The following is a 14,681-nucleotide window of genomic DNA, read 5'->3' on the forward strand; positions in this document are numbered from 1 at the left end:
CGAATTGACGACCTCAGTCGTCATCAGACACTGATAACTTACATAACTTAACTATGATTAAATAAAACAAATTTTAAAATATAATACAGAAGTTCTTATCACAACATATTTATTTAATAAATTTACGAGGATTGATCGAAACGTAAGTACACAAAAAATTATAAAAATAATTAATCTTTCAAGTTACGGAGAAAATAATAATGATCGCTGAAGTTTTTTTTCCAAACACCATCATTCTAAGCACATGAGCACCATCCAGACCGTACATCTACCCGCGAAATCGGTTGTGGTCTAGTTGAAGTTTTCTTCACTTTTTTCACTGCCTCAATAACTTCTTGTTGAAACTCTATCACTTGATTGTCATCAAATTTGTCCAATGTTGGAACTAAGCCATGAAAAAATGATGTATGCCTGTTTAAGAATCCAGACCATTGTTCATTGTTTTTTTGGCCTTCCATTTTTGCTGAAAAAGAAGATACACATTTTATAAAATATTAATTTATGAAATTTGAACTAATTTATTTAATATTTATTAAGGGAATTACACCCAATCACATCGGAAAAATTGTGACTACTGGTTTCTTTGCCAAAATGCATTTTCAACAATTCAGAATTTCAAAATTCTATATTTTCCAAAAAAAAAATATAACAAAAATTGCTTTGATAATGGAAATGGTGATACTGCCTGTGTAATAAATTTACATTGCTATAAAGCAAGCAAAAATTTTAAAATTCATATTAAGTATCTAACTTTTTGTAGAAAATAAACTTTTCTCCTTTTGAGAAAATTAAAAAATAAGATAAATACAAAAATTTAAGAAAACCTATTTTGAAAGAGAGAAAAAACGACATTTTTTAGGTTTTTATTAAAAAGTTAATTTTTACTTTGAGCATTTATAGACATTGAACTAGTGAAAGAGAAAAGACGATAGATACGTTGTCCTTTAAAATGATGATCACAAAATTTGAATTGAAATAATATGGTCTTTACAAAAATAATCTACTGCTTTTTGGTCTTTTTGAATTAATTTACTTTAAAATAGTTGTTTTTTTTTTTTATTAATCGTTTTTTCTTAAATTTTTTAATATATTTAATTTTTTTGAATCTTTTAAAAGGATGCTTATTGATAAGAAATTAAATTTTCTACAAAGTTACTTAGTAAAAAGAGTCGAATTTTATATCGTAAAAAAATTTGTCATATCTTTATAATTTATGCAACACTTTTTTTTTTGGTAAAAATTTCAAGAAACCGATTAGGTACACTAGTACCTAATCGGTTTTTTGAAATTTTTACATTAAAGAAATAGCTAATCAAAAATCAACTTTTAGGCAGCTCCCTATAAACCCTTTCTTAAATATTACAACTTTTAAAACAACTTCGATTTTTGTTGGAGCTTAATATTTTTTTAACATCTTAATGCTTTGAACCCTTCAAGTACGACCCTATGTTCAAAGCTTTGGTCCTCGTACCTCAAAAATAGCTGATTTTACAAATGTATACCTAATATAATTAGTTCAAAAATCACAAACTACATACATACAAGCAGATCTTAAATTCGAAATCACTCTTTACTCACAATTTTCGTCGAATTGACAGTTGTAGAACCATTTAGCTGGGTTTTTATTCCAAGTAGCAAGGCCAACAAAATTTATTTTCATGGGATTTTTATCCAAATATGTAATAAGGGGTTCTGCATAACCAGGTACATTGATAATTAGTTTACCATCTGAAAATAAAATCACATAGTTAAATTCAAACATTTTTACATAATTTAAGCACTTTTACCATTTCTTTGAATGATTTCAACTAATAATGGATCAAACGGCGATAACAAGCTGGGAGACGAATTTTCTGCGACTACTACAGCAGATCCTCGTTTAGAACGAAGCTCCGATTTAGAATTTCGATCAATACCAAGAACTTTTAAGTAATAAACAAGTTAAATTTGCTTTTTAAATGTAACGATGATTCAGAAAGAAATCTTAAATATATTACCAATTTCATAATGCGGACCATCATAATTAGTATTTTCTGAAAGCAATATGTTTGCATCTGTTGAAGCCATTACATATAATTCCACATGTAATCGTTCGTTGTCTTTTTTCAAATTGTTTTTCATATCTCTTGGAAGAAATCTTGGTAAATGTGTTCTCTTTCTCTTAACAATAACACATCGCAAGAAGATTCCAATTTTAATTGACTTATATGACTTTTATGACTTATACTTGCACTAAAAAACTGACAGAGAATAACAATAAATACAATAAATTGATAATTAAGGTTCATCTTTATAACCGCGGTCTTGGCTAAAATGCGACTGATCTTATGGCTACTTTCAAACTGGACTAACTGAATTTTCGCAAGACCTTCCTACGAATATGAAATTTGATTTCATGTTCTATTTATAAGTAAAACAGGTCAAGTTGCGATATTAATAAACATACACTGAACCAAATCCTTACGTAAACACAACGACAAAATTCGTTAAGGCAACGAATATTTAATTTATTTTCAGCCGATGAAAAATTTAATTGGCTCAACGAAATGGCTTTCATACTTTAACGAAGAAATTCATCAATTAACGAAAACTGTCGTATTTTAATGAAATTTTTCATAAAATTTTTTTAACGAGAATTAATGAATTTTTACATCACTTTACGAAATTTTTCATCAATCAACGTAAAATTTTCGTAAGCTAACGAATTTTTTCGTAAATTTTATGAACATTTTAATTACCTAAATTACGAAAAAATATTCGTTAGCTAACCAAACTTTTCGTTGTATTAATTATTCTTTTAGTAGATTATACTTACTTTATTTTCGTAATCCTACGAATTTTTTCGTAAGATTACGAAATTTTTCGTTCATTTTTCTTCCCTAAAATTTGGAATTAAAACCTGAAATTCAAAAAAAAGTGGAGCGGATCGAACATTTTTTTATCATTTTTTATTTTTTTATTTTTAATAATGGGAGGGGATATTAAATACATGGAATAAACAATTTAATTAAATATATTCCTTCAAGTATTTGTTGTCCTCTCCTATGCCAATCAGGAATGGTTATTGTCCTTTAATTTTAATTAAGTACCCATCCATAAAGTAGCTTAGGATGACATCTTTAGAATCTGAAAGAAAAAAGAAATAGAAAAAAAAAAACAAAAAGTTAGAATACTTAAAAAAAAACAAAAATATTTTTCATAAAATATTCATAAATTATAGTTAATCAAATGGTACTTACTTTCCAATATCTCATGGTTTAATTCCTCTTAACACCACTTATTTTTCTTACTTCTTGGCCTTTTTATTGATTTTTAACTACTTTAATAATTTCTTTTGTTTTTTAATGAATTTTGTTCAATAATCCGTGCCTACCACGGAGAAGAGGACTACCAACACACACGCATGACATGCCAACCAACAACACCAACCAACGATCGTGTGTGTTTCCTTATTCTTCCCTCCCTCTCTTCTTCTCAGTCTTAACAAGATCTTTCAATAAAGAGGACGTGCAGTCCAATTAATAACAAAACTATGTGTTGTGTTTTATTTATATTATTTATTATTATCAAAATATTATACAGTCCACTAAAGCTATGAATAGATTATTGTTCACGGTCCTTCGTAGCCCAATATTGAGCTATGCCTATAAAAATTACGTTTTTGTTTAAGTGAGAATGCGGAAAATAATTTAAAAAAATATATACCTACCTACAAACAAATTCTCGCGAGTGCAAAAAAGGGATAACAGAACTAAAACAAACAAGCCCTCTTGTGTACAAAGAAATACAAGTTAAAAAAAAAAAACAATTGGACGGTAAAATTATCAATAGATACATTCATAGAATGGAAGTGGTTCAACTGGGCAACAATAATGCATGGATCTTCAGGGACTTCCTGACATATATTCATCGAGTGAAAATCAGAAAGCAGATCTGGCTGTGCGTAGCCAACACGAATTCAACTGGGCAAATTCCTATGAAAGCATTTCACATCCTCATTTTTACGTTTTAAGTATCAAGGAGCTACATAAAAAAAAACGTATACGTAAGTAATATGTATCAATGAATCGTGCCCAATTCACCATTTTCATATTTAAATTTTCAAACTACATACATAAATTTTAAGAATTAAATTTTGAGAATTAAACACAATACAAAACATTTTGAATTACCGATTCTAAACAATTTATTAAGTAAGGTACATAACACTATACTTTTAAATAAACTTCAGCATGTACACAATTTGTTATATACCTACCTATACCTACAAATTTCGCTCTCACATCATTAATAATTAATTTTTGCTTGTTTTTGAGACTATTTAAAAAAAAAAAAAAAACAAGACAAAAATACATTTTCACCTATGCATATAAATGCTCCCATACATATGTACACATATGTGAATTTTAAATACATCAAGACCAAGAAATCAGTAAGAATAAGAAATTCGTTTGGCAATATGTAGGTACCTACACACATAAAGCAGGTAGGTGCCTACCTGATCCATTAATATGTAGGTCAGTTATTTTATTTTATTTCAATATACACATCCACGTAAAGTTACAGGATCATTTGTCATTTCATGTCCAGCCAATAATAAATAAATGCATACATGCGTAGGTACATATGTATGTATTTTCATAAAAAACTTTCAAGTAATGTAAAAAATATTTCGCTTTCATACCTATATCCGCATGCGTGCATTAGATTGAAAATTTGTAACCAATTTCTGCGTTCAAATAATTAACAACCCTATCTCATACCTACATGACAGATTTTCCAAATAAGATTTTCAATAAGTAAAAGCAAAAGATCAGTAGGTACAAATTCGATTTCCAATATCTAATCTACATAGCTACATACATACAAATACAATTCAACATCAAAAATTGCAAACAAGAGACATCGGTCCATGGTGTCGCGGTCGCGTACACATGCATCAACCACCGAAATTTATATATTTCCCACGAAGGTATGTAGGTAGTTGGTGTTATTTTTTGCATTAGCTTGAACATTATCCCATCTTTTCTATTTATTTTTTTATGTGACCAACTTGGTGGTGCGTTGGAAAAGAAAACCCCGTTAGGTCATCTTCATAGCCCTTCTAAAAATGTGTGTAGCAAGAATTTTGTTTTCTTAAGTCATTTAGGGATACATTGTTTGTGTCGCGTGTCACTCGAGTACACATTAGGCACCCTTTTTGTTTTTATGGGTCTTTTTCGTTCAAATCGCGAATTGTTTTTATGGTGCAGGTAGAGAGATTTGTTTTCTTTAGTGATCAGTCTGTGTACCTACATGAATACCTAGTAACAACATATGTACATCTTCACACACCAAATATGCGATGAGATGATCGCATAATACAATAAGTAAAGTAGGTATAATTATGAATCAAAATATAGTAAATAAAAATATCAACTGCCACGATTAACAATTAAGACCAACGATATATTTACAACCTTTCCTATGTGCCAGACTTGTCACATATAAAAAAAAAAAGAGAAAATAAGAAAAAAAAAAACATGTCTATTGTCTACATTCTACATATAAAAAAAAAGAAAAGATTCATTTTCGTAAATTAAAAAAAAAAAAATGAATTTTAATTGTCACATATTGAAATCCAACGTATACCTAAGCCGCCAAACTATTAGCGAGTAAATAGAGGAAGCCGGCCTTTCAAAAAGTGTTTAGGTACCTAGACCAAATCGTTCTTTTGTGCGAACAATTTCTATTCCTTTGTTTTAGGGTTTGTTGTTGAAAAATCTTTGCAGCTGTTGTCTGTTGATATAGAAAATTCCGTTAGGTCGTTTTTATTCTCCTTTTTGTAGGAAAAGATTTTTTTTTGTAACCGATCAAGTAGGTAGGCATACATTTGGTTGTACACCACTCATTTAACTAGGACAGTAAGATCTGTACCCTTTTTTGTCGGCTCAGATTGACAACTCATGTTTTATGGTGTAGGAAAATAATTGTGTGCGAAATTCTTTTATGATAAAGGGAATCATAATCGTAGATTGCCGTGGCAATTAGGAATTATTTTACGATCTTTCAGTTTTATTTTCGCTGCTTTTGTTTCCAAAAATGTTGTCGTTTTGCTGGGTGAGGTTGAGGTTTAGATCTGCCAGGGTTAAATTGAATTGTCTTGCTTTCTCGAGGTGGTTGGTAAATAGGATAATTATCAACCTACTTGTTTGGGTCGGAGTGAGACTTTTCATTGTGGTTATTCAAATTAATCACAAAGACAATTTGAGTAACTGTTCTTTAAAGGCACAAATTGAGAGTAATGGCAAACAAAGTAATAGCGCTTTCCATTTTATAAGGCAGACTAAATGTTTTACATTTAAGGATCTTAGCTTTAATGCAAGATATTTTCATTTCATTCTTTTGCAGTTATATATACATAACGTAAGCAAATCATACAAACAAACGAAAAGAGTCAAAGCAAGCTGAATTATATAGAAACGCCAAACCAATATAAAGCATTTTTTCTAACATAAAAAAAACGAATGCATTTTTAAAACATATAAATTTATAATGAGAGACACAATAAACAATAAAACAATGCAAAATAATATAAGCCAATTAACATTATAAAAATATTTTAAAAACCAACAAAAACAAATACAGACGCATATAAGGTTCACTCCCACCCAAACTCAAATTTCACTTGTTTATTTCATTTGTTTTCTTTAGGGATAAATCACATGCGTTGATTTGATTTCCAGGGATTTTATTTGACTTTTATACTTTTGTCCTTTTCACAGTCGATTTTGAGTGTACGTTCGCACGATGAATCGTTTGTTCTTGAGACAAAATTCATCCCAGCGTACATTCTTCCCGAAAAGCAGTTAACTTCAAGGGTAACTCACCTTTTGAGACAATTTACCTCACAAATGTTTTGAATTGCCTTTAAGCAACATATAAAGAGCAACATCCAAAGATTCTGGAACATGATGAAAACCATTATACAATCACAGTTTCATATCATATCAAACGTTTAAATCGATAAACAAACAAACCTTCAGAATGCACAACACAACTCAATTAATTTTTCATTTGAAAGAACTCATATTTTTGTTAAAAAAAAGACAAACAATTGAAAATTAATAATTCATTTAATAAAAAAGATTTGCCTACATAGAACTAGGAGTGTGAAAACACACATTCTTACAGGAAAGTTGTTGCCTAAAAATGGTGCACTTTCGATATCAAGTATAAAAACGCACATTCATGCAGACAAATTGTTACAAAGGATAACCTTTTAATTCTTATATATTCCCATTTTGAGTGTGCGTTCGCAAGATGAATCATTTGTTCATGAGACAAAATTCATCCGAGCGTACATTCTTGCAGAAAAGCAGATCACCTACATAGGGTGTCCTTTTCAGAATTTCATTTTGAGTGTGCGTTCGCAAGATGAATCATTTGTTCATGAGACAAAATTCATCCCGGCGTGGATTCTAACATGAAACTAGGATGAAACATTTATTCAAGAGGCACAATTCAATCGAAAATCAGTCAAATGTTCACCAATACAAAACACCTCAAACACGTGTGTACATAATAAAAAAATTAGTATTCCATTAAAACTGCTCTAGAAAAGGCAACTATATCAGATCGATCGCATTTTATATCCATAAAAACAAAAAAGGTTAAGCAAATGAAAAATAATAAATTGATAAAACCAAAAGTTTTTCATTCACACCTATGCAAAAACCTGTTCAATTGGTTATTTTCAAATAACACAAATTAACATAGGAATTAAATCATTGGAAGCAGAGTCATAAAGCAAATTCACTAACAAAATTCAGCAAACCAAGCAAATCAAATCATAAAAAAATTCAAAGACTATCATGCAGAACAAAAATGCTAATACATTAACATCTATGTACATATGTATCTATAAATGTAATATGATAGGTCTATTGCGCAAGAGCAATTTATACCTTAAACCAGCAATAATTGCTTTCTTTAAACAAAAAAAAAAAAAAAACAACACATCTTAAATTTTGTATTCGCCAAATATTAAACAAATTCAAGTATTTATTTACATCACATACTATACAAAAAAAAGGCACGCAAGGTATTCTTGCAGAAAAGGATCTACCTACAATGAGTAACCTTTTGACATAGGGTTGGACTAGAGTGTGTGTCCTTACAACGCGCACATTCTTGCAGAAAAGGATCTACCTACAATGGGTAAACTTTTGACATTCAAGAAAAGGACCTACCTACAATGGGTAACCTTTTGACATTGCAGAAAAGGACCTACCTACAATGGGTAACCTTTTAACAATAAATTAGATGTATGAGCCCACAAGAGCCGCACAAGATAAAACGTAATATAAAAAAATCAAAACATACACATTTCAAACATACATTTATAAAATATATTCCTTCAAGTAGGAAGCATGAATAAATATTTTCTTCTTTATTTTCTTTTCTTTCCGAGCATTTCCAACACAGAAATGGCTAAGAAAGCCATAGGAGACACGACACAGCTTTTTCAATTCTCTTGATTCTGTAGAATCAAAGTGGGCAGTGACATCTGTTCATAGGCAGATCAAACCCACAACACAAGGCACACAATGCAGGATATCAATGGCAGCAGTATAGCTAAAAGAGCAATAAGAACGACAGCGTCTGATTTAATAACAATATCAACAGCAAACCGTTATATTCGCAACACCACCACAATGTCAAAAAAGCGCCTAGCATTGTCCAGCAGGTTACATAATCACAAAACAAAAGTACAACAAGAACACCTCATCAATTGCCAGCATTAACAAAGACATCAAATTAAAATGCAAAAAGTTTCAACACCAACAAATTTGAAAGTTTTAACTACTCAAAATGTTCCTTGTTCAGCAGACATCACGGAAAAAACAAAACAAGTTCCGATAATACAAAAGATTTTACTCGTCTAACAGAATTGCTGGACCGCATCAAAATCTCCAAGGCATCCAACAGACTTTTAGTCTGGAGGTCTATACGAAACACGATCTCCTCAGTCACTGTGGTCACTTCATTACATAATACCAGAATCGACTTGGTTTTTTCATTGGCATATACTATACACGCAGGGGCGCCAATGTTTTCCCAATGTCCCTGAGCAAATGCTATTCGGAAGAAGCCCCAACACAGAACCAAACGATCAACAATCAGCATTTATTAAACCGAAGGTTTAAAGTGGGCAGGATGTTCAATAATCCGTGCCTACCACGGAGAAGAGGACTACCAACACACACGCATGACATGCCAACCAACAACACCAACCAACGATCGTGTGTGTTTCCTTATTCTTCCCTCCCTCTCTTCTTCTCAGTCTTACCAAGATCTTTCAATAAAGAGGACGTGCAGTCCAATTAATAACAAAACTATGTGTTGTGTTTTATTTATATTATTTATTATTATCAAAATATTATACAGTCCACTAAAGCTATGAATAGATTATTGTTCAAATTTATTATTACTTTCAACTTTTTCAGAACACAATATTTTTTTTATTTATTACGCGTGATAAGTCGCCCCACTTTTGACTTCGACTTTCATAAATGCACACAACGGACGAAAATAAAGTGTGCTCTGCTCGTTAGTCTACGTTTTTTTCGTAAGGCAACTTTTTATGTTTGTTAATTTATGTAATTTTTCGTAAGCCGATGTAAAATTTCATTAGTCTATGAAGAATTTTCATAAGCCAATTATTTATTTTCATAAAATGATGAAGATTTTCTTTAGTTAATGTTGAATTTCATAAGTTAATGAATTTTACGTTACTTAATTAAAATTTTGATAAAGTAAGGAAAAAATTCTTAATTTTATTCTTTAAAATGAGTATGAAATTTTTCGTTAAGTGATGAATCTTTTCATTAAATTGAATTTTGTTGGCACTAAAAAGGGAGAAAAAAGTGTATGTAACGTTTTCATTAGTTGATGAATTACGAAAAATTACATATTTTCGTTGAGCCATATATTCAATAAATCAGTATTGAGCCAAAGTCCCTTTCTTTGATTAAATGAAATTTATTACTGGTAGAAAATTTTATTTTCTACAACTTTTATTTTTATTTATCTCTATGACCAGTGGCGGGCTTAGCTAGCCCTGTGGGGGTGAAAGGATGTTTTTTTTCGAAGAGATAGTAAAATCTGTAATTGGTCCTTAAAAGCCAATGATTCGTGTAAAACGTCTAAGAAATCCAAAAATAAAATGAATCATTGGCTTTTTGTGACCAATTACAGATTTTGCTGTCTCTTCGAAAAAACACCCTTCCACCTAACTTTTTTTATAGAATTTTTTGATCCTTGGTTCTTATCCCAAAAGCAAACTTTTTGCCAACTTTCATGAGTGTATGAATTTTTTTTTGTTGATTTTATGTACTTTTTTACCTGTACTATCAAGACAACATGCTATTTTAAAAATATATTCTAAAAAAATATTGATTTCCAAATCAAACGATTGTTATGAAAATCGGTTCAAAATTGGCTTAGACAAAAAAATTTACGATTTCAATCCAGATAAGTAATACAATTTCCGAAAGGCAAAATTGTACATTTAATTTTAATTTTTAAATCAATATATTTCAACGAATTGTTTTTGAAATGATCGGTTTCAATTAAAAAAAATCATTGAATGCTATTTTTGTCCAGACTGTGAATTTTAATATAAAATTGACTCATACCGAAAACTGCCTCAATTTATGCCTTTTAAGTTTTGAAAAAGTTGAAAAATAAGCAAACTACTTTCTTTTTTTCTTATTTTTCAATTTTTTCAAAAACTAGGAGGCACAGAAACATAAAGTTCTTATTGTTCCATAAGGAATCAATTGAGACAGTTTTCTGCCTGAGTCAATTTTGTATCAAAACTCACAGTCTGGACAAAAATACTATTCAATGCGTTTTTTCTTTAATATTTTTTCGCCTATTTTTATTTTTCAAACTTGACTGTTTTTGGTGATTCCCTAGACGCGAAGTTAAAATTTTATTTTTAGAACCAAACTTAATGGTTCAAGTAATGATTAATGTTAATATTGAATATGTATGTAGTTAAGTGTTATCTGTTGTTATCAATTTTTGAAGAAAACAACATTTTTTGGAAATTCCGAATGGTCATGGCTCCTTCTAAATTCGTTCGGGGGTAAAGATAGGATAACCTGCAGATGTGTACACACATAGTTTGAATTTAATCTTAATTAATTGAAATATTATTTTTGCTTTTGTTTTTTTTTTTTTTTGTATTTTCAACTTATGTATGTATCATGCATTCCTACACAGAAAGAAAAACAACTTAAAATCAACGAAAACGTTCAACTATTTTTCGTAATGATTTTGCGTTGTAGACGATAATTTTAAAATTAAAGTAGAATATAGTTTGTTTAAAGTAGTTTGTAGTAAAAATAAAAATCATCAATCCAATTAAAAAAAATAAAAAATAATACAAAACTAATTTAATACTTACCTATATTTTAATGGTTATTATTTTTCACCAAGAAATAGTTAAAAAAAACTTTGATTCATTAAAACTTAAAAACTGGTTAAAACTATTTAAACTACTTACAACACAACATATGTTCTCTTTCTTTTACAACAATTGAAATTTATTTTGTTTGCCCCCACATGGGGGCAAGACCGTCCAATCAACTTCTGTTGATAATAAAACCGTTTCTATCTTAAAATTTGGAATCTTTTTGCAATAATCACAAACGTATGCTATTTTTTCATCCGTTCCCAACTTTTATTACAAAAAAAAGAAAAAGTTAAGACTTTTAAATAATATTTCATTTAAAAAAGTACAAATTTCTTTTCACACGATTTGATGAAAAATCACAAAATTTGCTATAACTTTTCGGGATTTCAACCAAACTTGCATATACTTACAGACATAATCGATCTTACCAGAAGCCATTTATTTTATATTAAAAGTCCTGCCAATTTAATATTTGTTCATACAATATAGTACAAAAACCGTCTTGCCTGATTGGATAATGTCTATTTTTAAAATATTTCTTTTGCCTAAGATTTCGCCAAGCTACATATACAAATATATATTTTGAAGAAAAAAAAAATCTGTGAAAAACACGCCCCCTGGCTAAAAGCTTTAAATTTAATTTTTTTCATTGTAAATACAACCAGCTTTACCATTTTACCTAGTTTCAAGATTCTACAATAAATCAGAAGTGCTCTAAAATATTCAGTAAAAATGGGCGGTTACCACGCCCCCTGTCTAATATTCGCAAATTTTATATTTTTCTCTTTGTAAAAACGTAAAAACAACCTGTTCTACCATTCTACCAAAATGCCAGATTCTATTTCAGTATTAATACCATCAATTCATAACGCCTTGTTGCTCCTAAGGTTTGCGGAAAAAATCTCATCTCTTGTGACGGGGTGGGGCAAGCAATCGATAATTTGTTGCTTAGGGCAAGTCATTTAGCATTGTTGGCATTTTTTCGACAAAATCGCAGTTGAAAACGATGCCAGAGATATTCTCTAGTATGACGACCTCAATCGTCACCAAAACGTATTTATTTAATAAATTTACGAGAATGAATCTAAACGTACACAAAAAAATTAAAATAATTAAGCTTTCCAAGAAGTTATGGAGAAAATACGGATGATCGGTGAAGTCTATCTTCCAAATACCATCTTCTTCACGATATATGAATATGAGCACAAAGATTCTTCAAGATCCAAATCGTTGATCTATCTGCGGAATCGGTTGTTGTCTAGTTGAAGTTTTCTTGATTTTTTTCAATACCGTAACATGGGGTTACTTTTCCCCGGCGGCGGGGGTAACTTTGCGCCACTGACGAAAAAAGTTAGTTTCTTGATTCACGCTCAGAAATGTTAGATTCTCTATATCGAAGCTACTGTAATATACACACACACATATATACATCTGCCACGTGTTGCAACGGACCATCTGCCGGCAGTTTTTAAGAAGCAGTTGACCTGTGAATTTGAGGTAGGAAATTCGTGCTTTTTTTGTGGTGAAAAATTTGGTGTGTGATAATTTACAAAGTAAGAACAAATAATCTAGTTATGATATTATTTTGTTATTACTCTGCGCTTGTCATTTGTTTGTTTAATTAATAAATAATAATTATTGCATTTTTTTTATGTGACTAAGCAGTTTTTTGTTTGATTTGGGGTTACTTTACCCCAGGAGCAATTTATTTTTATAATTAAATGTGTTTTTAATTCTACTTATGTTTTTATTGTTTTTAAAAGTGAACTATTTTTTCGTTTGTAAATTTTTATTCATGTTTATTTTACACTTATTTTGGTTAAATTAATGAAGTTTTCTGTTTTTATCTTTAAATTCGTATTTATTTATAATCAATTAATGAAATAAAAGAGGCTGTTTTGTTTTTTGTAAAAAAAAGAGTTGTGTGTGTACCTACACATTTTTTTTCTGACAGATTTGAAGCTTTGATCCAGGGCTATTAAAAGACAATACTAACTTTGCTCCAGCTAACTATACAGGCAGTATAGTTAAAAACTTCAGGTGGATCAAAGTAACCCCGTCCCTTGGACTACTTTGCCCCACTTTTCAACTTAAGAAACAAAATATTTTTACTGTTATTTGAATGTTTTTTTTTAGAATTAATGCATTATTTCATGTCTTATCAATGAATTAAAAGAAAAAAACAAATAGATACAAAAATAACTCTACCATTTTTAAGAGGTTTTCTAAAAATAGTGCAAAAAACGGAGCAAAGTAACCCCATGTTACGGTACCTCAAAAACTTTTTGTTGAAACTCAAACACTTGGTTGTCATCAAATTTGTCCAGTATTGGAACTAAGCCATTTAAAAATAATTTATGTCTGTTATAGACTCCATCCCAAAAATAATCCATCACTTTTTTCATAACAGGATCCGTGGCCAAAAACTTTGAAATAGCTAATTGTTCTTTCATTTCCATGTTTGCTGAAATAGAAGACACACATTTTATAAATATATATTATTAAAATTTAATTATACACATAACATATCAATCAAAAATTCAAAACATAAAAATGTATGAACACTGGTAAATGCTAAAATGCAGTTTCTAAAATTCAGAATTTCAAAATTTTATACCAAAGTTTGCTTTGATGATATGATAAAAGTGCGCACTGTCTTTCATTGTCGAAACAATATTTCATCATTTATAGAATTTGGAAAACAGTATTTCAAAGTTCAGGAAAATTGTTTGTCAAGTTCAATGTAAAATGGTATTAATTTTCTAAAGGGGATTTTGAATCTTTTTTTCATACTTGCAGACTTGGAGTGACTCTGCCTGTGTAAAAAAATTTCATTGAAGGTTTTGAAATAACAACACCAAGTCCATAGGTTGGAAATGAAATCACAATTTACTCACAATTTTCATCGAATTGACAGTCGTAGAACCATTTAGCTGGCATTTTATCCCAATTAGTAAAGCTAAAAAATTGTACATTCACCGGATCCGTATCAAAATATTTCATATAAGGTTCTGCACAACCGGGTATATTCACAATTAGCTCACCATCTGAAATAAAAATCACATATAATTAAATTCAAACATTTTTAATTAAGTTAAGCACTTTTACCATTTTTGAAGTGAAAACTTCTTTAGTATCGTAGTGATTTGAAACAAGATGAAACGAAAACGCTACACGACTTCAACTTGTTATAACTTTTTTGTTTTAATAGATAGGT

The 14,681-nt window shown here is 29.9% G+C and overlaps 2 protein-coding genes across 8 annotated transcripts in view; one reads left to right on the forward strand and one right to left on the reverse strand.

Moving 5' to 3' along the window:
• Positions 1 to 14,681, forward strand: part of LOC129907830 (CUGBP Elav-like family member 2) — a 473,931-nt gene that overhangs the window by 85,936 nt on the left and 373,314 nt on the right. The gene's annotated exons all lie outside the window — the stretch shown is intronic.
• LOC129907834 (uncharacterized) lies at positions 186 to 14,466 on the reverse strand. Of its 2 annotated transcripts, none has more exons than XM_055984229.1 (2): positions 14,362 to 14,466; positions 186 to 463 (listed from the first exon to the last, which is right to left on the reverse strand). In XM_055984229.1, exons 1-2 carry the CDS (start codon positions 14,402 to 14,404, stop codon positions 237 to 239), a joined length of 270 nt encoding a protein of 89 aa, XP_055840204.1. In that variant the 5' UTR covers positions 14,405 to 14,466; the 3' UTR covers positions 186 to 236. The 2 variants fall into 2 exon arrangements, with proteins under 2 accessions (XP_055840204.1, XP_055840203.1); XM_055984228.1 differs by lacking the exon at positions 14,362 to 14,466 and adding an exon at positions 1,579 to 1,777.

This window comes from Episyrphus balteatus, chromosome 1 (genome assembly GCF_945859705.1).
Source record: "Episyrphus balteatus chromosome 1, idEpiBalt1.1, whole genome shotgun sequence".
NCBI classification, from domain to species: Eukaryota; Metazoa; Arthropoda; class Insecta; order Diptera; family Syrphidae; genus Episyrphus; species Episyrphus balteatus.

Coding starts and splice junctions, on each gene's coding strand:
- LOC129907834 (XM_055984228.1), bottom strand. CDS start 1,762: ATGTTTGAATTTAACTATGTGATTTTATTTTCAGATGGTAAACTAATT. Junction 464..1,578: donor CTGTCAATTCGACGAAAATT/GTGAGTAAAGAG, acceptor CTTCTTTTTCAG/CAAAAATGGAAGGCCAAAAA.